The sequence below is a fragment of the Musca vetustissima genome, unplaced genomic scaffold, assembly GCF_032173495.1.
Source record: "Musca vetustissima isolate MV318-11 ecotype Yass unplaced genomic scaffold, APGP_CSIRO_Mvet_v1 utg12350, whole genome shotgun sequence".
Taxonomy (NCBI): domain Eukaryota; kingdom Metazoa; phylum Arthropoda; class Insecta; order Diptera; family Muscidae; genus Musca; species Musca vetustissima.
The window spans coordinates 184,181-211,865 of NW_026879966.1; the positions used below are offsets into that span (position 1 = coordinate 184,181).

General features: G+C 33.6%; 1 protein-coding gene across 1 annotated transcript in view; it reads right to left on the minus strand.

Moving 5' to 3' along the window:
* Positions 1 to 4,992: 4,992 nt before the first annotated feature.
* LOC133325218 (fasciclin-3) overlaps positions 4,993 to 27,685 on the minus strand; it is a 64,963-nt gene continuing 42,270 nt past the window's right edge. Inside the window, exon 8 of the mRNA XM_061534000.1 lies at positions 4,993 to 5,002. Within this exon, the coding sequence (XP_061389984.1) occupies positions 4,999 to 5,002 (4 nt within the window). The 3' untranslated portion in view covers positions 4,993 to 4,998. The remainder of the gene's footprint in view (positions 5,003 to 27,685) is intronic.

The window sequence follows — 27,685 nt, forward strand, 5'->3', positions numbered from 1 at the left end:
CGGCCCTGCTATGGATCTTTTCACGAAGCTTAGCAACATCATTCTAGACTTAATTCAGTACCCCATACCAAAATTCGTGCAAATCGAACGATATATAGGGACTTTGGTGCACCAATTACATAAAATCGGACGAAAATATATATGGGAGCTATATCTAAATCTGAACCGATTGTCACGAAACTTTTCACACATCATTCCAGATTCAATTCAGTACGCTGTGTCAAATTTCGTGCAAATCGAAAGACATATATTGACTTTGGTGCACCATTTACATAAAATAGGACGAAAATATACATGGGAGCTATATCTAAATCTGAACCGATTTTCAAGAAATTTTACACACATCGTTCTAGACTTAATTCAGTACGCTATGCCAAATTTCGTGCAAATCGAAAGATATATAGGTACATTGGTGCACCATTTACCTTAAATCGGACGAAAATATATCTAAATATGGACCGATTTTTCCCAATTTCAATAGGGTTCGTCCTTGGCCCAAATAAGTGACCTATGCCAAATTTCATATAATTCGGATCTTCAATGCGACCTGTACTTTGTTTACAATTTATCATGGACAGACAGACAGACGGACATTCATAAATCGGCTTAAAAAGTTATTCTATGCATATTCTAAAAATGAACCATGTGTCTATCTCGTTTCCTTTTGCCTGTTACAAACATATGCACAAGGGCATTATACCCTGTACCACAGTGTGGTGAAGGGTATAAAAAGGCCGTGAAATGAGTGGTCACAAAATGAGAAAATGAAAAAAGATATAAATAAAAACCCTGGGTTGCATCACATTGTTTTCATAAAAAGTTTACAACAATATAAATATATATAAATGCAATATTGGGCGAATGGTATGTCCGATTTGAACTTAACTTTGCAGAATCTATTATATTTACAAAGCTTAGATCAAGTACTCCCCCAGAAAGGTGTCAATATTTTATAAACTTGTAAGTTTTATTAAATTGAATAACCCATGTGATCAACGTTAAATTTCAAAGAATTTCAAAGAATTTCAATCATACACATTTTACGTATTAGTATGGACAGCCCTGGTTTACAGAATTAGCTACAATATGACATTTCATATTTGACAAATTCTTAAATTCTGTATACCTAACACTATCCATCACTTTTATTCTCCATCCGCAATGTTAATATCCTCCGCCACAAGGTTATAAAACGTAATAATAACATCTTGTTGAATGGATCATTTGAAACAATTTAATACAAAATCATATAAATAGAAGCCCATATATATTACATAACCCCGCCGAACAACAACCACATCAAACATCTACCATCACCAACTAATCTACTGAACTATGTAATTTATTTGGCTATAAAAGTTAAGATGTAATAACTTTCGCGTATGCTTCCGAAGATAAATTGCTAAACCAATTTTAAAAGATGGAACTACATCAGAGATATATGTATCCCTGTTGTTTGGCTATATGAATATGAATGAATTGAGCTGGTGAGTGAGTCAGTGAGTGAGAACATTGAACATGTACATAAATGAAAACGAGGGATAATACGAATTGAAAAAGCCAAGTGCTCATTTTCTGTTTTATTGTAAATGTCCCTACAACAACGCGTACACCGAATTTAAGCCAAGCCAAGATATCCCCACGAACACAAATGAAGTTTTACAGCATTAACAGTGGCAGTGCAGTGGCCAAGAAGCAATTGTAATGGATATGAATTTATGTTGAACAATTTTCAACTAAAAATTCAAATAATAAGAATGTGTGTCCGAGAATGGGAACGTAGAGGGTTATGGAAAATGTGTTCAACTTTATGGCAATTTTAAAAAGAAAATATAATTGGAAAACTTGAAAAGAGAAACAATTGAGTTTCAAACTTTTAATATCTAATATCGAGTCGGATTGAAAAAGAGGCTGACCGCTTATCCTTTGGCCCGATCCCCTTCTCCTTGTAAATATTCGTGATGTTTGGGCCATAATTGCTGCCTCTAGAGCGACCAAAAAATCAGACAAAAATAAAATTTTTGGTCCATTTCATCCCCTAATAATACCAAAAACAATAGGGGTCTTCATTAGCCAGAACCAATTCTACATGCAAAATTTCGTGAAGATTGGTCCATAACTTTGGCCTGCAGCGTATTTACAAATTATAATAGGCAGACGGACGGACGGAAATACATGTCTAGATCGACTCAGCTAGTCGAGATATGACGATCGGCATACTTAAAGATGGTCTAGGGCCAATATTTCGCGGCGTAACAAACTTTTGAGGCTGCACAAAGCTATAATCTTGAAGCATGGGCAATTTTAAAATTTTGTTGGGGTACCGTTATATGGGGCTACACCAAATCGTGTACCGATATACCCCATTTGTAATAACAAACATCCCAGGAGTACTAGCAATGTCGGTGCAAAATTTCAGATCTCTATATCAAATATTGCGATCTCTATCGTGATTTCAACGGAAGGACAGACAAATGTTATTTTCCGTAAAATATCCACACATTTCATTAACTTACCATATAACCCTAAACACCTCCCCTCGACATAGTCAAATCCGAACTACAATTTTTGTTGTTAGCGGTTTCCCCCAAAAAATATAATGGCCAAACATGACTTTAAAACAGATATCGAGCAATGTCATGGTAGTGGCAATGGCGATAACAGCGTTGATGAGTTTTTCAAAGCAACGAACGAAGGAGGTGGAGAAGAAGAAGAACAAAGTTAATACACAATAGCACGACGACTTGTATGATATGTAGATGAAAGGAGAAATATAAAACATGGTCCAAAAAATGATAAATTCTTATCCCCAGTAAAATTTTGCCAACAAAATTGGTGTTGAAAAAGAATGATGAAGCCAGAGAAATAAGTTTCAAACTAGCTTAAGTGAGAGCTTTGACGAACAGAGACGTCTACGAATAATATAAACAGTGGGGAAATTGGGGAGGTACTATGGATAGAATTCGCTGATGAATAAATGATGAAACATACTCTGTAAGACAGATGATGACAAATCGGTATTGATTTTACCGAATTAATACATCGGCTCAGATTTGTATGTAGATCCAATATATTTTTCGGCGATTTCATCTAAATGGTGTATTAAATACCCATAGTTTGTCAAATTGGTCCTCCAAGGAATATATATCTATTCTATCGACAGGATGTTGTCCACATACAATCAAAATCATTGCATAGAATTGTCTTTTGTTTGCAGGTAGGTGAAGTTCGAGGATGTACGTTTAATGTTCCTTCGAAAATGCGACGTCTGTTAGGATAGATATGTACAATATACCCAAAGTGGTGAAGGGCATCATATAGTTGGCCCAGTCCGACTTTGCTACTTTCCTTATTGGTTTATATATATATATATATATATATGGGCAATATTGCCAATTTTTTAATATTCCATTTTCAAAAAATCGGCTTTTGTGGTACATTAATGATTTTTGGTACACATATAGAGAAAAATGTTCTGACTCCAAAACTGTTCGCGATCAAATTTTTGGTTGATGCGCGCAAAAGTTGTCGAAGTTTTAATTTTGGCCATAAGAACAAAATCTTAAATTACGCGGTTTATTATATTGACCAAAAACGTTGATATTTATCTTCCTTCGTAAAATAAGAACATAAATATATTATAATAATCACGAAAAAGTTGCACATCTTCGCGAAATATGAGAAAAAATATATAAATATATTAGATTACGTCAATATTTTCATTATCAGCCTTATTCTGGATGTCAATTCCATGTGAATTTACTCGCTCTTTCCCTTCGCCTTATTCTGAACAACATTTCACAGTGAATTTTTCGCATTTTCGCTTTCGCCTTATTCTGAACGAAGTTCGAATGTGAAAAATCTCGCAATGTTGGAAAATTTAGTATTCTGAATGAAAAGAAAAAGGAGAATGAGATGACAATTTGTGCGGGAAAATTCGCAAGTAAATAAAAGGGGAGCTGACCAAAAAATGTTAGTAGCACATATTTTAATGACGATTTCTTTTTTAAATTGCTGTTTTATTATCGTTATTTTATTATTGGAAATTATAATTTTTTTTTTCATTTAAAGGCCAAAAACAACAAATAAAAAACAATTGTAAATATTGGTGGCGACGATGCAGGCTCTTGCAGATATTGCCCGAGGAATGTATAACGGCAGCAAGGAAGAATTTAACCGTGTTTGGCGCAATCAGGACCACCAAAATGTTGTGGAATGGGAATAGGTACACATACATAAATTTATGTTCAAAATGCAATAAATTTACAAATTACAACTTATTAGGTCTGGTGTGATCAAAAACGTTGGGCTTTTGACAAAATGCAGTCTCACAAAAAATATTTTAAAAACATGGAGGAGCAACAACAAAATCAAAAAAGAATTTTCGTGCTATTGAAAGGACATTTATAACTTATTAGGTATGAAGGAGTCTGTAGAAGGCGTGGCAATAATGCAGCAGTTGGTTTGGGAACCTCAGAATAAAAGAAGAAAAATAAGCGCCTTTTGACAAACGTTATAGAAATTGACAATTTTGACGATGTCGACCAGGACAAAAGCATTAAATAAGCTGTGATTTTTTATTTTATATATATATATATATATGTATATAATATATGAAATGAAGCCCAGTGTATTTCCATATTACGTCATCATACTCAGACATTTTGGGTGAAGGCCTGTCTCTTCAGAAAAATATTTGAAAAGCTATGGAGGAGCAACAACAAAATCAAAAAAGAATTTATCGTGCTATTGAACGTCTTCATGACTTAAAAAAGGAGGAACTAAAGGAGCAGAAGCGTCATAATGCAATAATGCAGCAGTTGAGAATAAAGGAAGTCGAGGATAAAATTGAGAAAAATAAGCGCTTTTTGGAATTAGAGCAGCTAAAATAACGAAATTAGAAAATCCTTGGAGCACCAGTGATTTTTATTCTGTATATATATATTCTATATATATATATATATAGTAAATTCAGTATGAAATTATATGCATTTTGTTCTATATATAAGCTTTGAGCTGCAGATAAATATTGAGGTGAGGCTAACGATGTCACATAATGTTCCTGAATACCTGCGTTATTTGGAGTAACTATGGAATCCAAATCGTTATTGCACTTAAAATGAAGCCAAATGTTATGCAAAGCACAACAAACATTTGTAATTTTAGCTGTTTTTTTTTTTGCGTCAGTGCACCTTTTTGGTAGCCACCTTCGGCAGAAAAATACGTAACCTCCTTCGGTTTTTTAAAACCCCTTTTTTGTTAGTGCGATCAATGACATTAAAATATCGGCAAATATTTAAAGTAGATCTCATTAAACTTAATTTTTTCAAACCTACAAAAAATGTTTTCTTAAATGGACATCTGTGATTTTGTTTATTAACAGACTTACAAACAGGCTCCAACGGATATCCAGCTTGTATATATTCTCTTTTTTGTTTAATGAAATATATATGGTTCTTATTCAATTATTTCTATGTTAATTTACCAAGAAGCCAGCAATTCCGTCTAGGATGGGAAGCATCAACAGACCTATAAGAAGTCATCATGATTAATTTTGTGTCTTTTACACATATTCTTACACATTTATATTGTTATAAATTTAAAATAATAATCAAAAGTAACCATTTTTTATAAAAAAATCAATAAATAAATTATTGAAAAATATTACAATAATATATTACAATGGGGCAACACATATTACAACTTCAATTACAATATGGCAACGCACATTAAACCTTAAATTACAATATGGCAACACGAATTTTTTTCCAACCACCATTTTCGAAAACTCGAATCCGCATCTCGCATTTTTTGTATCTCCCTATTCATTCAGAATAAGGCGAGAATGTGAAAGCGAAAATTTTTTGCATGCGAGATATCTCCCAAGCGAATATCCAGAATAAGGCTGTATATTAATGACATGTATCAACCTAAAAATTAATTTAAAAATATCAACATAATCTAAACACCATGATGAATCAAATGATATCAAAATCACACAAGTCTGTGTAGCGGTTTGTAAATTACAGCCACAACAAAACAGTATATTGAGGAAAATTATCGAAGAAATAATGTCTTATATGCGATTTTTTTTATTTTATATAAATGAAAAAGATGTTTATTCCTTATATACGAATTTCTGAAAAATTGCCATATATAAAAATTATGATAATATACATTTTAAATTACGTTTAAATCGCGTAATTATCAAAATCATTATGATAAAGGCGCTTATATGCGGTTTCTTATATGAGATGTTCTTATATCCGATATCTACTGTGTTATGAAATATACATTTTAAATTACGTTTAAATCGCGTAATTATCAAAATCATTTGATGCGTATTTCATTTGACAGCTAAGATGTGCCACATGTTGCATTGAAGTACACAAAAACTCGTAAAACGCGAATAATTTCCGAAAACTCAATTTGCCATTAACGCGCATCCGATTTCGGTGTGCACCCTAAAAAAATACATCGATCTATACCGATTTCAATGTGGTCCATTAAGAACCATGGATGTGCCAGCTCACACTATTTTTGAGATAAATTGAAGTTTTTAAAGTTCTCTTTTCGAAAAAGATCAAAATCCGTATGAGGCCATTTATTGAAGCGGAAATGATCCACAGAATATTTTCAAAAACTATTTTTTCCGAATTTCGTGTTTTTGGAAGGCCAGTTCCCGCCGTTCTAATTGATGGATTTTCACGAAGAAGATTTTATATCATCCAAAATGTAAAAAACTTACTGATCGCGGGTACCCGTATCATTCAGTTGACAGATCTAAAAATTTGGCCCGAAGAATAGGTTTTTTTTAGAAATTTGATCGAACAAAATTTCCACTTTCGGATGAGTATTACTCTGAAGCTGTGCATACTACATACACAATATATATATATATATTTATATATATATATATATATATATATCAAATTGCTCAGATTCGCGACTACAATAATCTTATAATTGATTTTTAGAAATTCCTGTTTGCGTATTAAAGTAGAAGTCAAATTAAAAAAAAAAAAAAACACTCAAAATCGAGCTTCAAAATGTCAGCATCATTTAAAGGTAGATGCAGTTAAATTTTTGAAAAATGATACATAAGAGACGTAGTCCACATTTTGTAGGCTTCTAGTTTTACTTTGACACGAAGACCGCGAAATGAGTGGCTTAGTCACAAATCGATAGATAACATATAAAAACTGTTTCGCCTCAACCTGTTTTACACATTTTTTTACATTAATGTAGACACAGCTTCCACCCAAATAAAGTTTGGAGGTCAATATCATGAAAAGTTTGCAACGACAGATCAATTAAACTAAAACTATTAACTTTCTTTCATATACTTAAGTAATTCCCAAGTTATAAAGGGGTGGACCTCCGCTTCAGCTATGTTAAAAAATTGGCAATATTGTCCATATATAGATTTAAAAAAAAAATTGTTTATCACAAAATCATATTAAAAATATGAATATTAATGCATATTATACCGCATATATTAAGAAGTAATGTTGAACTGCTATTACTTTGCACGCTACTGTAGCTCCCGTATATAGTTTCGTCCGACTTTAAGTATATGGTGCACCGAAGACACAAAGTTAGGCCGATTGCCACCAAAGATTGTAAAAAGTACTGATCGATGTATAGTCTAAATGGTGTCAAGTTTTGTTAAAATCGGTTTAGATTTAAATAAAGCTTTCATATATTTGTTCGTCCGATTTTAGGTAAATTGTGCACCAAACTCTTCACGCTTATCCGGTTAACACGAAATTTTGCGCAACATACCGAAATTTGGATAGCCTAACGTGTGTGAAATCGCTTCTGAATTACACATAGCACCCATATACCCAAGGTTTCTCCGAAATGAAATCAGTTCAAATTTGTTTTTATCTAAACAGATAACACATATTTAATTTTCTTTAAAATTTACATAATTTTGGCCCATTGTACACAAACCTCTCTTGGAGTACGGATTGATTTAATCGGTTCAAAAATAGATACAGATCACATATTTAATTTGGTTAATTTCAAGGATACCTCTCTTGAGTTTATACAAAATGGTAAAATATATCATATAGTGACTTTTGGAAATTGATTTTGCTGTGCCTGTAAGCGACACAACGTATGGTCGTACATCCAAACGAATGGAGAACTTTTATGCTAAAACATGTCTAACTTTCCCGCGGAAATGACAGATGACGCCAGGAAACCAACGTGTGACCGGAACATTCGATTTACTTTAAGGACAATCAAACTGAATATTTTTTTGGGGGAGTATTTCATATCAAACCCGAATTACAACCTTAAAAATTCTTTAAATACCGAAATTTTGGGGCGTAGATTTATTCATACGTTGCTTCGACTCAAAATAAAAAAAATTGTTTGGAGATTTATTCAAAATCAGAACTCAATATGGTAAACTGTTGTCAATTCGGTTGGAAACATAACAACAGGGAACTTGTGTTCTGGTCATAGTAGACTTGCCAAAAGCTATAAGCAAAATTTTGGGCATTGAATTTCATTTATAAACAAAAAATAATAGAGTCTCTTTAGTAAAAAAGCGAAGAGCACCTAAAAACGGCCAAACTTTTTATCTGCCAAAAATACTGACAATCCAAAATGGATTATATTATCAGAAAATGTTAAAATGGAATCTCAGGAAACTGTGAAAACAGACAGTAAAATGTAATTTTTACGTTTGATATCAGATGGTTATTTGGGCTTCGATTATATTCAAGTTCTCACACTATGTCGCGAATTCACTTAAAGATTACCAAAAATAGAAAGAGTTTTAGTAGGTGCATTAAATTTTTACTTGTATGACATATAAAATCGGTAATATTCAACCAAATTGGATAAAAATATACAGATTACTCCTAATTTGGCAAAAACCTGGAATGATTGAATTAATAATACCTCATATAAATAGGTTCTGAAATTTACAAATTGTTGCCTTTATAATCGTTAATAACTAAAGAAATTCGATGCAATTTGCTGTTGCTCAGCGTTTCGAAATACCTTTCATAAAAAAGGAACATTTATGAACTACAACAAAAATGCACGTAACCACGTATCTATATCCAAATTTAGGTAAATGGTATGCTTGCAGTAAATGTTTAGTATTTAGAATGTATCCAATACTGTTTGATTCTGGAAACTTGATATAGCTTCTACTTTTAACAATATAATGAGTTATTATCCATATCATAATCCACATAATTTCCACGTCTATGTAAAATAATGCAACTCTTAGCCATATTAAAATTCCACACGTTTGTATGCAAGTTTTGGTATCAGCAAGAAATATTAAAAAACTAGAGAAAGAAGAGTATGAGAAATCCAAAAATGTTAGGAAATGATTTTGAAAGTGAAAAATTATAATCATAGTTTCAAGTCATAATTGAAAATTCTGGACACATTTGCATTTGTCTTTGACCGGCCAGTGGATGGGATTACTACTGTCCTGCCTTTTGTTTTATTCACCCAACATAAATATGGATAGTGGAGTTGATTGTCCGTTGGCAAAATGTTAGCAATTCCATATAACTGAAGCTGACAGGCAGGAGCAATTCTTTCATAGGGGAACCATAACATTTCGATGTTCGGGTAGCTGTGATGAGGTTGCTTACTGCCACTGAACATGATTATGATGAGTTTGGTTTGGCGTTTAGTGACGTTTAAAGATTATGTGCCGCAATGCTGAATGATTTGGTAGATAGCCCAGTGTTTCAATTTCGCTCAACAGAGATGGGGAGAGTGCAATGGTCGTGTGTCCGAATCCCAACAAAATCCAATAAATAATAACATGTCCATTGAATGTCTTAAGTAATTATTATTATTATTAGTATTGCTGCTGTTGTTGGAATGTACACGAAATATTTAGACTGACAGCAAGTTTTCGGCAAATGAATAGGCCATAATGTGCCACGAAATAGCCACATCCAAGTTATCACTGGGGTAGTCATGGCGGAAGTTTACAATGTGAAGATGGCTGGCTGAGCCAAGAATGTCAGTAGAAAAATGATAAATGAGTTGTTGTTCTTCGCGAAGTGATAAACTGGCCCAAATAAATAAGCAATTCTAGTCACATTGTTGCTGAATGTGAATGCACTGAGATTCTGGTACGATGGAGAGACAAATTAAAAAAAAAAAAACAAATCGTTGACTTGAATTTAAATGACCGAAATAATTTAAATGACTTGACAAATCGTAATTTGAATTATTTCCGAATTAAAACTTAAAAGATGGCATTTTGAAATTTAAATATTGCACAAATGTATGAAACCTCATAACAGCAGATCAAGCGTTTTAAAGAGCTATTATCATGTTAAATAAACTGGAACCATGTATGAAATATGCATTTGAGTTTGAATCTTTGATTTTCTACAAAATGAAATTGTATATAGAAGCAATGAACTCTTTTAACAATCTGAGATTATGGGAACGTGTTCAACTGAAATTCAAGCGTTTGTGTTCTGTGTGGGTGTAAAATCTACATATAAAACTTTATCAGTATCGGTCCAAATTTTGGCATACTTTCCCTCAAATTTTAAGTATTATGTTTCCACATACCCCCCATACAAAAGTCAAGCGACATTTTCGGTATGTTCAAGGTCCTGGCTCAATTTTCCAACTTGATTGTATGCACTTTGTTTTCTCCTGTACTTACATAGTTTCATGTTGGAGGTAATAAATAGTTCGGTCCTGCCGAAGTTAATAGTGCCATAGTTCGCAAGACATAACCATTGCGAACCAGGTCTGATAAATGACGTCAACTTGCACCCCGCAATTTCTCTTGGCTCAGACCACCTCTCCATAAGCAGACCGCCCGATTCCATTGCCTCTGCGCACCGCACTTTCCTTAACCATAGAAAAGACAACTGGCAAGGATTCAGAGAGTTCACCAAACAGCGCTTCAGAGAACTTTCCATTCCTTCTGATGTACGGGTAGCAGAAAGGAACTTTCGGGACATCATTACAACTGCAACCACTAAATTTATACCTGCTGGTCGAATACCCGAGATTTCCCAACAGAAACAGTTGGTCTAGCAAATGAGCGTGATAAACTCCGTCGATTTGACTCAGCAAATCCCAGGGTCAGGGAACTTACGTTGGAGGTCAGCACATTAGTAGCGGAGCATAAGTGGAATAAATATTTGGAGTACATCGTAAACTGTGGACAACGATTGAGTCCCTCTAGAACCTTTGTATGACCTCAGTCACATTTAACGACTAAGCTGTGAATGATCAGAAGAGATGCGCCAGTTAGTTTAACTGACAGCATCCCAGACAGGGCGAAGCTAATAGTACTACGTCCTATAATATCTCTTCATGTTTATGGTGAAACAATTGGACGAGCTCAGAGTTGAGTACCTGACCAAAGACCTCAATTTGTCGATAGCCGCCCACGTCGTTCCCGAAGCCTGAATCATGGACTTCTAAAGCCAGGCAAGGATGCCAGCAAAGGTGAATCATACTGGCCGATTTAAATTTTTGTCACCAGCAGCGAAGACTCTTGAAGCATTAGTCCTCCCCAGCATTAGAGAAAGCTATCCAATCGGTAACATGGTTTGCGTAAGCAACACAGTAAAATAACAGCGTTTCATGATATCTCCTCACATATAAGTCGAGGACTTAAGCAGAAACGGTCACTTCCATCGGGCCAAGTTTCACACGTTGGATAATCAACTATATTTGTGGACGTCAGTCGTACGAGGAGTTCCGGAATAAGAAGTACAAACCGAGTAAAGTGGAGCAGGAAGTTCCTCTGAAGAAGAATTCAGACATGTCAGAACGCCATCCTGGGAACTGTAACTGGGAGTCAAAATGCACGTGTGTTAAGTTATATTTAGATATAGGTCCTCTTTATATTTTCGTCCGATTTTATGCACATTGTTAAGTATTGAATTTCGGTCTGTTCATGTCAATGATCATCAAAACATTCTACGCCTAAAATACAAATCTTAGGACCATTTCTTGTATGTGCAGAAGGTGGTACAAAACATATAGCCGGCCCCTCTGACATTTGTTGACCGCGCAGTTTTAGTGAATATTTTTTACTACGACAATATTGATTTTGCTATTGTGAAATGAAAGGCAGATATTGGATTTTGCGTATCATTATATCATAAAGAAAAAATTGCATACATTTTTGCAAAATTACTAATTTGTTTAGTGCAACTGCAATTGAATTTTGAAATATATTTGAGTACTCGACTTTTTGAGAGTACATCTATAATTTTTGATGCATAGATTAAGAAAAAATGTTTTTATAACCTCCGCCTTACGGGTAATGAGGGTATATATACTTTGCAACGGCAAAAAATGTGCCTCATCGAAATTTTGGTTTTATACTCCATGGTTCTTTGGACCAAAAATCTACAAATATCTGCCCCTGACGGACAGGCAGACGGATATTTGTAAATGAGTTCAATTGGTCTGAAACGGATTTGGTCCAAAGAACCATGGAGTATAAAACCAATATTTCGATGATGCACATTTTTGCCGTAGCAAAGTATATATACCCTCATTACCCGTCATCAAAAATTATAGATGTGCTCTCAAAAAGTCGAGTACTCAAATATATTTCAAAATTCAATTGTATAAAATCAATATTTCTATGAGGCACTTTTTTGACGTTGCAAAGTATATATACCCTCATTACCCGTAAGGCGGAGGTTATAAAAAAAATTTCTTAATCTGGCTGATGTGCAAGATAACTCTCGAAGGGAGTAACCGATTTCCTTCAAACTTTGCACATCGTAAACTTTCTTCCAAACTTGAATCAAACTACCCCACAAAATGGCCAACATTTTGATGAAAATTAATTTTATAATATAATGCGAACTGACTATCCGATATTTTAACGAAACCTCTATAATGTTGGAAGATGGGACTCATTAGTCCACTCGTTCTAGTATCTCCCCTACAAAGAGTCAATATTTCGAAAACTTGTAAATCTCATATGAAGCGAACGCAATAGCCAATTTCAACCAAACTTTGCACAACGCAATATTTTTACCAATCCTATCGGTTCTCTTCTTAACATATTGAATATTCATAAATCTAATATAAAGCGAATGGAATGTCCGATTTGGTCCAAGATGTGCACATCGTAATATTTCTTTAAAACTTAAATCTAGTTCGAATATGGGGAATATCGGTTCATTCCTTCTGGTATCTCCCCTACAAAATGGTGTAAATTTTGCTGAAAATTAATTGGGAACAGACCATCGGATTTGAACCAAACTATGACACCCTAATATTTTAACTAAACCTGTATAATTTTGCAAGATTGGACTAATCGATCCACTACTTCTAGCTCCTCCCCTACATAGGGTGAATATTTTGAAAGCTTTCAAATCTCATATGATCATATCCATCAAGAACCGTGTATATGCCTCCCCAATTTATTTTGGATGAAATTATTCACGTATCGCTATATTCTATGATGCATTTACTCAGGAATATGGCTTATAAATTTTTATATTTATATACAAAATAAAGCGATTATACACGCGGAATTCTCAAATTATGTATTTGCAGATGTTTTTACTTTCAAAGTACTTTTAACCGCAGTTTTATTGCGCAGATTTGAACACGGCTGGTCTTAGTAGATTCAGCACGTAAAAAAAACTAAAATCACGCGATGTTCAACCCAATAAATAGGTTTTTTATAAAAATGTTCTTGAGATATACATCAATCGAAGTGAAATCACGAGTCCTACGATCCTATAATAAGCTTAGGGCTTCAACTAGCTTCAAAATGTCATCATCCGGCTTAGTTGAATGCGGTGAAAATATCGAAAAATCATATATTAGAACTATATTGCCAATATGGTGTTCTTCAATTCAGTCGTTGAGCACAAGTCTGTAAATGGAGTATTTTAGTCATAAATTAGCAAAAAACAAAAACATTGTTGGTTTCAGCAAATTTTTAACCATTTTACACCCTCCATCGCTGTATGTTTGTTTTTTTCAAAATAATCGTTTCTGACCCCATGAAGTATATATATTCTTGATCAGTGTAAAATTATAAGACGATCTAGCCATGTCCATCAGTCTATTGTTATCACTCTAGCATCTGCAGAAACTGAGCTAGCTGTTAAAAAATTTGCACAGTCGATGTGTAGGCATATCCCTCATATAACCGTACCTCCACATTTTCTCTATTTTGAACACGTTTTGAACCGAATTGGCTGTTATGTGATATTTTGGGTTCTATTAGGTATTTAATGTCTGTATCAAAAATTATCAATATTGAACTACTTTTAGTAGCCCCCGAAAAACGATACAATAAAAATTTCTGTATGTTGGAAATTACGGACAAGTCTTTTAACCAATTTTGCTGTAATTTTTTTTTTGGGATTTTAATGGGCGGAGAATCTCCCTACCAAAAATGGTCCACTTTTTACGGTAGCTGTCATTTAACGGTACCTCGTATTTTGAGTATTGTTAAAACATTTTATTTACCAAAAATTATTAACATTGGTCCTCGTTTCAGTGCGGCCCCTATATTACGGTCATCCTCCAATTTAGAGCATGTTCAGGGTTATTGGACATTTTTTAACACGTTAATAAAGTGAAATTTGAAAATAAGTGTATGCTTAGTAAAACAATATGATGATGTGATTTTTTAATCCTGGTCGTTCAAATTCTATAACATTTAATAATTAAATCACTCAATTTTTATTTATTCATCACATTTATTTGCAATGGTTCTTAGCATGAATTTTATAGAAAATAGTATGAAAACGGAAAAGCTCTCAATTTGTGAACGAATTTCCGTTATAAATCCTTAAAAGCCGTAGAACTATTCAATAGCTAACGATGGTGTAGGATAACGCGAGAAAAAATATTTATTGGTTCTCAAAAATAACTTAATCAAACGAAAATGTTGTCAGTTGTTATAAAACTTATACGTTGTGGCAATCATTGTTGATGCCGTTATTTATCTCATCAGATCCCTCAAATGTTTGTAAAAATGTGTATATTTTTGCATGGAATTCTACTATATCTGCAGCCTGATTCTATTCCATTTTGATATAACATTGACGTTCATGATCGCAACACATAATGTGTGTTAGTCGATTATTTCCAATGAATGATGCTATTGCTGGTTTACATCTAACAGATACTACATTCAACTTTATAAATATTGCCAACTAGTAGTGACATCAAAACATATTGAAAAAAATAACAAAATTCACATATGGACATTTGCAAAAACAAAAAACAATACTAGGAATTATAACATTTCCTATCCCTGACATAGAAGTTACGGGCTGGGAATCATCCAAAACAAATCTACAATGTACATTAAGTCAGCCAACCAGTCTGTCTGTCAGTCACTGACTGAGATTTAGTTTCAAAAAATTTCGCCATAAAAAGAGAAAACAGAAACAATCACAACAAACAAACAAGTTGCCAACCTAGTATAATACAGGATACAGGTGCATTTGATGTAAAATCCATGAACATTCTTCGAAACTTTCCAACACTCAGAAAAATTTGAATTATTCCAAAAAAATGTTTGAGGCTTGTTTTTTGAATACAGTGGTTCACAGTGTACACTGATGGTCAACACTAAAGTAGCTGAAATCGCAAGGATAATAAATCTCGTATACATTTTTCAAAAATTAGCTCTGAAATTTAAGTTATTTTTATTCATTAGAATCCGACTGAGTGGAGAAATTGTATGTCCACGGAAAATTCCGTGTTAAAGTCACAAAATGAAAAGCTCAAGCCACGTTATATATTTCTTAAATATTAATCACATTCAGAATTTGACTTTTGATCTGAATAGGTTGACGTAATTTAAGGATATCTTTAGATATAGGCCCACTATATTCTGGTGATTGGAAGATGTTCTGCGAGACATATTAGATATGTTGGGATCTGTTGAAATTATCCTTCATTGATTTACAATTCCCTGTAGTTTCCTATGTCCTTACATCTGGATGGATCATGACCTTCTCTAAACACATACGTTTTAGGGAGTTAATAGATGCGGCTCATATAGCGCTAAACATCTTGTCGTCGATAAATTATGTACAAGGGTTATATGGACTTTTGAATTTTATTTTTTCGAACCAAAAACAAATATTTTTCCTCAATATCTTATTTTGTTGTCGCTGTGATTTAGAAACCGCTACACGGACTTGTGTGATTTTGACATCATTTGATTCATCATGTAGATATTTTTAAATTAATTTTTAGGTGTGTGTATGTAATTAATATAATGAAAATATTGATGTAATCTGCTATATTTTTTTATTTTTCTCATATTTCGCGAATATGTGCAACTTTATCGTGATTATTATAATATATTCATATTCTTATTTTACGGAGAATTATATATATCAACGTTTTTCGTGATTATAATAAACGGCGTAATTTTAAGATTTTTTTCTTATGCCCTTAATTTTAATTTGATCGCGAACGGTTTCGGAGTCAGAACATTTTTCTCTATATATGTACCAAAAATCATTGATGTGCCACAAAAACAAAAAAGCTGATTTTTTGAAAATGGAATATTAAAAAATTGGCAATATTGTCCATATATATATAAGTTACAGAAGAACCATTCGCAAATTATTAAGTAAATAAATCTTTAATTCTTTTTATACCCTTCACCACACTGTGGTACAGGGTGTTATATCTTTGTGCATATGTTTGTAACAGGCAAAAGGAAAAGAGATAGACACATGGTTCCTTTTGAGAATATGCATAGAATCACTTTCTAAATCGATTTATGCATGTCCGTCTCTCCATGTTAAATTGTAAACAAAGTACAGGTCGTATTTATGATCCGAATTGGATGAAATTTGGCATAGGTCACTTATTTGGCCCAAGCACGAAACCTATTGAAATTGAGAAAAATCGGTTCAGATTTAAATATAGCTCCCATATATATTTTCGTCCGATTTAATGTAAATGGTGTATCAAAGTCCCTATTTATCTTTCGATTTGCACGAAATTTGGCACAGCGTACTGAATTAGGTCTAGAATAATGTGTGTTGAGTTTCCTGAAAATCAGTCCAGATTTAGATAAAGCTCTCATATATATTTTTCGTCCGATTTAATGTAAATGGTTCACCAAAGTCCCTATTTATCCCTATTTATTATCGAAATTTGGCACAGCATATTGAATTGTGCTTGGAATGATGTGTGCTGAGTTTCGTGAAAATCGGTTCAGAGCTAGATATATATATTTTCGTCCGATTTAATGTAGTTAATGTACTGAAGTTCTTATATTGCATAGCGTTCTGATTTAGTCCAGAATGATGTGTGTCAAGTATCGTGAGAATCGGTTGAGACTCATATATTATCGATTGATGTTCAGTAATTGACGCACCAAGGAACCAATATATGATTGATAGGAACAAAACGTACTGAAATTAGTATAACCTAACCTGTGACAAGTTTCGTTGAAATAGGTTCATATTTGGATATAGATTCCAAATATATTTTCGTCCGATTTTAAGTAAATGGTGGATCAAACTTCTCATCTTTGTCAGATTGACATGAAATTTTGCACAACGGACAAAATTGAGCATGGAATAACGTAGTTGCGTTTTCTAAAAGTACAGACATAGCCCATCGGATGTCCTATTGATATTTGTTTGAAGTCGAGTTACATACATTTGTCCCGTTTTAACAAACGAATGACATGCTTATAGATTGATCTAAGTCGATTCACATTTAGGTAAATATCACATATTTTAGTTCATCCAATTGCATGTTAATAGTCCTGTTATATATCCATAGTGGTGAAGGGTATCATATAGTCGGCCCCGTTCGACTTTACACTTTCTTTACTGTTTTTTTTTTTTTAATTTATGACACGTTCGTTAATTCTGTCTTCCCTTTCACACAACAAAATTGTCTCAATGGCCACATTAACATTATACTTGTGTTCTTTCAATATATCTGAAGCTTGTCTGTCCGTAACACGTTCTATACGTTTTGAAACATATTTCATTCTCGATATAAAGTCCTGAGTCCTCATCATCACATCTTTGTGGTATTTCTTTTTTTCGTGGTCGGTGAAGAATTCAAGAACATCTTTAAACTTTTTAAGAGGATGCGACAGAGGTAATTTTGGGGCTTGGTGATTTTCAATGGGCTGGTAAATCAATACCAATGCTTGTTTAGGTTTGTAACTTTACATATATATAATTGAAGATTTAAAATAGAAGAAAAATAATTTACACAAAAATTTTGTTATTGTTTTGTTGTTGTTTTTTGTAATTAAAGAAAAGTCCTTATTTTTGATGGCGGGCATGATAACTCCTCACTGGAACATCGGAATCCGAAAATTCCAACGGTGCTAGAAAGAGTACATGTCTAGCTCTCGTATGAACTAGGATTATTGACTTCGCTCCAAAATTAACAAAATGGCGGACCTTTGAAAAAATATTTTTTGAAAATCGCCGATTTTTGACCAAAAACCAAGTTAAAAAATGAGGAAGATCTTCACCGATTGGCTTTATCCTAGTTCATACGATAGCGATACACTCACAGAGAAACGTGTAAAAATCGATTGGGTTATTAGTTTTTGAGTTATCGTGCCCGCCATTCGCAAAAAATGTTTAGAGAAAAACGCGTTTAAAGTTTGAGAAGCCCTTCAGCCGTCACTTGATGCTGACACAATAAATCGGCTATATCTTCAAGAGTTCTTGAGATTTTCATTTGAAATTTTGTAGGGACATTCTTTAATTAGTGTTGATTCAAATTATATCAACAAAATTTTTGAGCCCGAGAATGGGGGGGGGGGGTTCCCTTAATCTGAATATGCAATACATGAAACTCGGGGACCAGGTCGGGTATAATTAAAATGAAAAACGGTTCGGGCCTGGTCGCGCGGGGTATAATTAAAATGAAACACGAGACGGGTCGGGCCGGGCCGTGTATAATTGAAATGAAAAACACCTCAATTCGAACACATTTGCATATTCAAGAAAAACTCAAAATATTAAGCGAATTTTGATATTTTATCCACAATTTATGTTTTTTTACACTGACATATGATTTGATGTGATTTGACATATTCTCCACCAATTTTATTATGACTTCTTCTAAAATATTATTACATTCCTCTTGTGTATGTAGAAATTTGGATAATTATAGTAGAATTTAAATTTTTTTGTTGCAAAACTAATTTTATTTCAAAAAATTTCGTACGTCCATGTATTATAATATCTCTATATTTCCCGAAGGAAGTCATATATCAACGAATTTGGTCACTAATTTAAGAATTTTTTCAAATGTTTACAACGAACGAATCGGGGTCATCACATTTTTCCTGATTTGTTTTAAAATTGAATATTAAAAAATTGGCTATATTAGTTACAGAAATAATGTCGTCCTATTCCATGTAAATATTGAACAAATCGCCCAATATGCTACCATAAAATATAAAATATAATCTGGAATTTAGTATCTAAAGCGTGGTTACTGGTTCAATTTATGCAATGCTGCAACCTATTCAAATCATATCTAATCAATTTTTTCAAACTTTTTGCTAAAATTCGGAACGAAAATCATTGTATGATATTAGAGTACGGGCAGGATTCGACCGTACGCTCTTAGTAAGGCCATCATGAGCCGCTTAACCAGCTTCATAATTGTGGGTGTATAGTTTCATTTTCATTGCAAAACTTGTATTGTCTAACTCAAATCAAATGAAAAAAAATTAAATAAAAATATTTTTTGAACAATTTTAACGATGTGAAAACTTAACTAAACTGAAAATATTCGTTTGAAGTGTGGAATTATTAGCTCCGTACAATTGCCTCGATTGATTTTTAGTATTTTGGAGACCCTTTTGCATAAATGCCATATGTTGGCATGATACCGGGAAAACTCCACCAAAACGAGCCTTTGATAATTTAGAGAAATAAACAGGGATAATATTTCAGTCTTAGTATTAAGGTTTATTATTGGTAACTATTGACGTTCGTATTGAACGAAAGTGGCGTAAAGAGAGCGATAGCAATAAAACCGACAAGTGAACCGACGGTTCAACGTCTGAATAGAAAGTCAAGTCGCGGTAAGCAAAGTAGTGTAAACAAAGTCGAGATCAACAACGACAACCTCAGCACTGCACTATGGCTAAAAAATATGATTTTTTGGCATAAAGTCAATTTTTTTTGTTTTCATATTTTGAAATGTAACTGATTTCCTAAGTGTAGACACCCATATTAGAAAAAAAACATTTAATATCAATAGGGGTTGCAACCCTTTTTTTGCTGGCGAGCTTTAAAAGTCAGCAGTCTGAAAGTCACATTGATTTGGTACAACTGGCGGTAAAAATCAGCTAAGTTCGAGTGCTTGTAATTTGACAAAATTGAAAAAAAATTAAAATGTGTAATTATGGAAAACGTTAGTGCAGGTATGTAAAATTAAGACGAGATGCCCTTTTTGTCATATTTGTTTGTTCTTGCAATCCTGTGAAATGTTTTGTTTATGTATAACTTTATATAAAATCTATAAATTGTAGTTTTGTTCCGTGGAGTGTAACTTGTGAATGGCAAAGCATTGCAAAAATGTGTAAATGCCAAGTTATTAACATAAGTGTGTTAATTAATGAGTAACTAGCCTTTTTTGTTCTATTTTGTGCCAACTCGTGTTTTTTACTGATAAACATGTGTTTGCCCATACAGCGCTTATTGAAATTTGGAGCAGCTAAAATCGCTCAGAAGATGCACTTGTGAAATATGTGTTACAGAATATCAATAATATCAGTTTAAATGAAGACCAAATGCGTTTGATATCGAAACAAGTTAAAGATTTTGTTAATTATATAAAAAAGCATTTGCCAAAGTTCAACCGTAAATTGGAGCGATTTACAACTAAACATTCAAAATGGCTTAGCAAAAGTATAATTGTAGTAATGGATGAGCAGTATGTTTCCCCAAACAAAATAGGTCGCCCAAAATTAAATTATGAACATGCTGGTCCTAGGCTAAAAAGGAAATTAGCCTCCGAAGTTGCTTCACAAAATACGCTATATCATTGCTGCTACGGTTTCAGCAAAATATTCAACGACAGAGACAAGACCTTTGTTTTGAATAAAGCAGTCAGTAATGGAAATATAGCCGAAGTAAGGAACAAACATTTTGTTTTGCAGTTATATGAAATAGTGCCCCAAATCATATGAAAATTGGTAGGTCATCTTGGGAGCATAAAAATGTATACAAACCAAATTTTAATTCAATAGCTTTAAAATTAGAGTTTATGCCAAAATAAACGTAAAAAACCATAGTGCACTGGAAAGTCCCCTCTGCATTCGAACTTAGCGAATGTGACTTCTAGAAGAGAGCGAAGCGGACGAATGTGACTCCTAGAAGAAGTGCAGAGAAAATTCCCCCATCGACTCAATTGAGTGCCCAACTAATGTAAAAAATTTGGTGTGCTGCGGAAGGGGTGAACAATATATCGTGCATATATATTTGCAAACAATGTATCGAACATAACCACCCTATATATTCCTCTTTGGGCAAACTTTGTATTTTTATTTCAAATATTGAACATAATTCACACCAATTTCTCATTCAAACCACTGTCTTGTTTACAAACATATATTTCATGTTTGTGTCAGGGATTATTATCAACGGAGAAAGAAAAAAGTTGTGATAACAAGACTGTGCCAAAAAAAGAAACAACTACACGGCTCACCCCACTACCTTGAATGTTCTCCGTATTTTCTAAAATACACACATTTCTCTCTCATTTCATCCGAACTGTAACAAATCTGAGATGCATTGGAAGCTGTGTTATTGTAGTTAGTTTAGCAATGGTAGTTGTTGTTGCTGTTGTTATTATTATGTTTTTCAAAGTTTGCGATAATTCACTTTTTCCTGCTTGCATGTTTGTTTGCTAAGTTGTCAGATTAAACAATGCATAAATAACATTTATTTTTACTCTGTCTCGATACCTCACACACATACCCATTTTTTTGGTTCCTATTCAGTTTTGGTAAACTGTCAAACTTGCCATGTTGGCTTTGGGCTCACATTTAGTTTCATCAATATTGCAAACTTTTGCTGTAGATGTATTCAACTGTGAAAAATTGCATTTATTTCATACCCAGAAAAAAGGAGATGATGATGATTTAGTTGACACCTAGGCAGAAATATGTAAGTTCTAAGGGTTAATTGATATAAATTATAATAAAAGATTTATTACAAAATATTTAGGTTAGTAAGAAGTGATTTCTTTTTGATTTGCATATATTCTGAAAAAATATTTTCTTAATGATAGATGTCTTGTGAGGTTCTGACGTATTGGCGCTTAACCTGACTAAAAATTTTGATTCACGTTATTTCATGACATTAGCTATCTAATCTAACCGTCATTTTGGCAATCCGTTCTAGATAATGACCAAAGAGGAGCAGTGTTGGCTGAGGAAATTAATTTCTCCACTTTTGCACAGTGAATGAGGATTTCCAAACCAAAATAAGGACAGAGTGTGACCGGTTTGATAAATTGTGTCCGTCCTTTTAAATGGATCAGACTGCATCCCATACTTGTCTCCATCAGTAGACTTGATTACCTCAGGGTGCCAAAGAATTCACCAACCAATCAGAGAACTTCCCATTCCTTCTTAAGTAGCAGGAAGGTAATTCCGGTACATTATTGTTGCTGTATCCGCTAAATTTATTGCTCCAGGTCGAATACGGAAGATGAAGCTGGGAACTCACGTTGGAGGTTAGCAGATTAGGAGCATAAGCGAAAAAATGGTTAAAACATTTGAAGTGTTGCAACAGTGACACCGCGGTGTCACTGAAGAGTGGACAACGTATAAATCGCCCTAGAATCCTGGATAGAAGGAGTACGGGAACTCATTCACATATACGGCGTATTATATCTCTTCCCGCCGAGGAGATTACCAGATTACAAGGTGCCCGGACCCCCTCCAAAATTAGTTCTTTATACAAAAAGTTTATTTTTTCTCCTTGAAGAAAATAAAGATTAATAGGGTTGACCAGAATATATGAGTATGCCATATTTCTTCAATATAATAGTACCACTTGAATTTTTATTTTTCTTGCTTTCTAAAATGGAGAACATTACAATCTACTACACGTTTGCTTTTTAGAATTGTTCCAATTATAAACTTTACAATTTTTTTTCCATTAAAAGCAAATATGTTCTAACATCCTGAATATGCATTCTTTACAGTTTCTGTTTGTTCTATAAGCATTATACGTACATATATCATATTGTACTCGTATAGGTAGAAAAATGTTTAAACGTATAATTTGTATTATTGTTTGATATTGACAATAGCTATTTATCGCTATATTAATTACACTCATATCCGAACATATTCACATACGGACATAGTATGTACATTTATTACCGATAGAATATCCGCAGAGAGGACATACACAGATATCCATCAATGGTATTATCAAACCGTGGTCAAGGTCAACATATTGCCGATGTACTAATTTAATGTTAGTCAATCAATCAATCCATCACACGGATATATTTGTCTATCGGATGACAATACAAAATAAGGAATTAGATTTCAATGGAAAATTACGAAGCATTGGCCGAATTATTGGCACAAATTGTTATGCAGTAAAGAAAATGTCGAAACAAAAAATTTCTATTAATACCATGTCGAGCCCTTCCCGCGACAAAAACTTAATTTTACAGGAGATGGTTTTTATTGTATAACTTGTTATATAACCAAAATGTCGAAAGGATTACATCTTTTCACAAAACCAAACAATTACCCATATAGTGACATTTGCATTAAGCGATCTCAGAATCAAAATACAATTTAATGGTGCACCAAAGTCCCTAAATATATTTTCGATTTGAACGAAAGTTTCCAAGTTTCGAGAAAATCGGTTCAGATATAGATGTAGCTCCCATATATATTTTCGTCCGATTTTATATAAATGGTGCACCAAAGTCCCTATATATTTTTCGATTTGCTCGAAATTTTGCATAGTGTACTGAATTGAGTCTAGAATGACGTGTGTCAAGTTTCGAGAAAATTGGGTCACATTTGATATAGCTCTCATATATATTTTTGTCCGACTTAAGGTAATGTGGCACGGCACCAAAGTCCCTTTATATATATATTTCTTCCGATTTTATGTAAATGGTGCACCAAATCTCTGGCAAGTTTCCTTGAAATTGGTCCAGATTTAGATATAGCACAGCTTCCATTTATAATTTCGACCTATTCATGTTAATTGTAAACCAAATAATCAATGGGTACCTGATTTATATTACATTTTAAACAGTGAAGCATTCTTTAAATCTATTTACAAAATTTAATTTCAATTTAAGTCCGTTCAATTTCATGTCAATGTTCCTTCGAAAAGGAGACGTCTGTTAGGATACATATATACAATATGCTGAAAATGGTATCAACACAGACCGACATTACTACTTTCCTTACTGGTTAGCAAATGGTGCACCAACAAGTCAAATTTAGGCCAATTGGCACAACAACAACGTACTGAAGTTAGGATAGCCTAATGTGTGCCAAGTATTATTGAAATGAATTCAGATTTAGGTATAGCTCCCATATATATTTTGGTCCGATATTTAGCAAATGGTGCAATAAAGAGTCAAATTTAAGCCGCTCTGTGTTGTTCAATAATGAATAGTTTGATTTGAATCGATTTACATAATTCTGTCCCATTGTACAAAAACCCAATGGTGCACCCAATAAGAACCCACTGTACCAAATTGCAGCGAATTCGGTTCAAAAATGCGCTCAAGAACATCAAAATACCGAAATTTCGGGGGTACCGTTATATTGGGGCTTCCAGAAAAAGTGGACTGATATTTTTAATTTTTAAAGGTGTTGAGGAAACACCTAAATTAGATTCGCATAAAAATAATTTAAAAAGATTAATCAATTCGAAAAACACAACAAAAGTACTATATTTGTACATCTAGCTCCGATCCCCATAAAAAATTTATAAAAAACACCCGATGGTCCAATTTTTATTGAATTAGTGAGTGAAAACACCTCAGGAAAGATTCCACAAAAATTGATCTAAATATCTCAATTGTTGAAAATTGTTCAGCTGCTTAAATAAAAAAAATGCACATACATATGTACCCGTTTATTGACCATGGGTTATTGGAAATTTTTTGCTTACAACATTTTCGAGGGTGGGGCTCGATATGTTTATGCTTTCAAATGTAAATGGGAAATTGGAAAAAAGTTTAAAATCAAGGAGTTTGGTCATAACTTATTGAAATTCTTCTTATCGAAGTTTACAGAAACGGAAGTTAGTTTTAGTTGTTAATAATATATTTCCTCCTAAAAGTATGCTTTTTCTTCATGTTGATATTATATATCTTGCATTAATTGTGTATTTTATTGATAGATGGCGGTATTTCAGTGGACATGTGATATTTATACCACACTGTGATACTGGGTCAAAGACATAAAAGTATAAAGATAGGACAATTGATACGTCGACAAATTCCAATAGATGGATTTTCCTCTGTTGTAATGATATCATAACAACAGTGGTACTGGGTGTTATGTCTTTGTGCATATGTTTGTAATTGGCAAAAGGAAAAGAGATAAACACATGGTTCCTTTTGAGAATATGCATAGAATCACTTTCTGAGTCGATTTATGCATGTCCGTCCGTCGCATTTATGATCCGAATTGGATGAAATTTGGCTTAGGTCACTTATTTGGCCCAAGGACGGACCCTATTGAAATTGGGAAAAACGGTTCAGATTTAGATTTTGCTCCCATATATATTTTCGTCCGATTTAATCTAAATGGTGCACGAGAGTCCCTATATATCTTTCGATTTGTACGAAATTTGGCACAGCGTAATGAATTATGGCTAGAATAATGTGTGCTTAGTTTCGGTTCAGATTTAAACAGAGCTCCTATATATATTTTCTTCCGACCCAAACTAATGACCCAATGTTAGGCCGATTGACACAACATTTTCTATAACGTACTGTAGTTAATATACCCTATCGTGTGAAAATTTTTGTTGAATTCGGTTCAAATTTAAGTAAATGATGCACCAAGAACTCAAAATGTGGCCGATATACACAAAATTTACTGAAATTAGTATAACCCAATCTGTGAAAAGTTTTGATGAAATCGGTTTAGATTTCCATGTAGCTTTTATAAACTCCTCATGTTTATCAAATATTTATCCAAATGATCGGGTGCCCGATTGATTTTTGCTTTAACTTGAGTTACATAATTTTGTCCCATTATAAGAAGCAACTCTATATCTGACCAAGACACGAATCTTATCCCTATTTCATGCATACAGAATTATTACAGCTATTACAAATAAGTTATAAAATAAAGTTGAAACTGGCACGTCCATTGAACCGTGAGATACCGTATTTTTTATGAAAAATATGACTCCGCTATATCAATTCACTTGAAAGATATAAAAATTGAAAATTATAAATATTTCCGTGATCCGAAAATACATATTTAAAGAATATGAACTATACAGTTTAGTTTATATTTATTGAGTCTTTTTTATACCCTACACAACTATGTTGTCAGGGTATTATAGCTTTGTGCAGCCCCAAGAGTTTGTAACGCCGCGAAATATTGGTCCTAGAACCCACCTTTAAGTATACCGATCGTCATATCTCGACTAGCTGAGTCGATCTAGACATACATGTGTGTCCGTCCGTCTGTCCATTATATTTTGTAAACACGATACAGGCCACAGTTATGGACCAATCTTCACGAAATTTTGCATGTAGGACCGGTTCTGGCCAATGAAGACCCCTATTGGTTTTGGTAAAGATCGGTTAATATTTAAGGGATGAAATGGACCAAATACTTAATTTTTGTCGATTTTTCTGGTCACTCCACAGGTCGCAATTATGGCTCAAACATCGCAAATTTTTACATGAAGAAGGGGATCGGGTCAAAGAATAAGCATGGCTGTTTTGATAAAGATCGGTCAATATTTAGCGGTTCAAATGGACCCCAACTTTTGTGTGAAAAATAACAAAATGTTTATTCTGGGGCGTATATATTTACACATGAAGGACATAGACTCGAGAAGTTGATAGTATATTCAAGAGGAGTGGTTGACCTTTAAATTGATACCAATTACATTGTCGTATGTACTCGGATGTGGGACTTACACGTAAATATTTACAGATGCTTACGTATTCATATATTATTTAGTAACCCATTACCACATTATTTGGCGAAAATAAAGCGCGGATCGCTTTGAAATTTTCAATGGGGATCCGAGTATGGTCAAGGATATCGCCTATAATTTTATAATAATTTTCGTTGATGATCAGATAATAATATTAGGATGAAGTGGGCTGAAAACTTATTTTTTGGTGTTTTTTCGAGTTGTTCTATAGGTCACAATTGAAAGCCGAACATTGCAACACAGCCCACGGTGAAAGAAATCTGGACAAGTAATTAGAAGGGCTGTACTGAATATTAGTAATAATAATATTTGTTGAACTCTAGTCGGTTAAGAGGATACAAATATCGCGAAGTATAGCCCATGCTCAAAATGCAGTACCGCAGAAAGTTAGACTTTCGTGGAAGTTGTGTAGGGTATCATATGGTCGGCCCCGTCCGACTATAATGCTCCGCTCACTGGTTTAAACAATGTTAATATATAAATAAGATACATAATTAAGGACTTATAACTATAATGTATTATCGTAATGC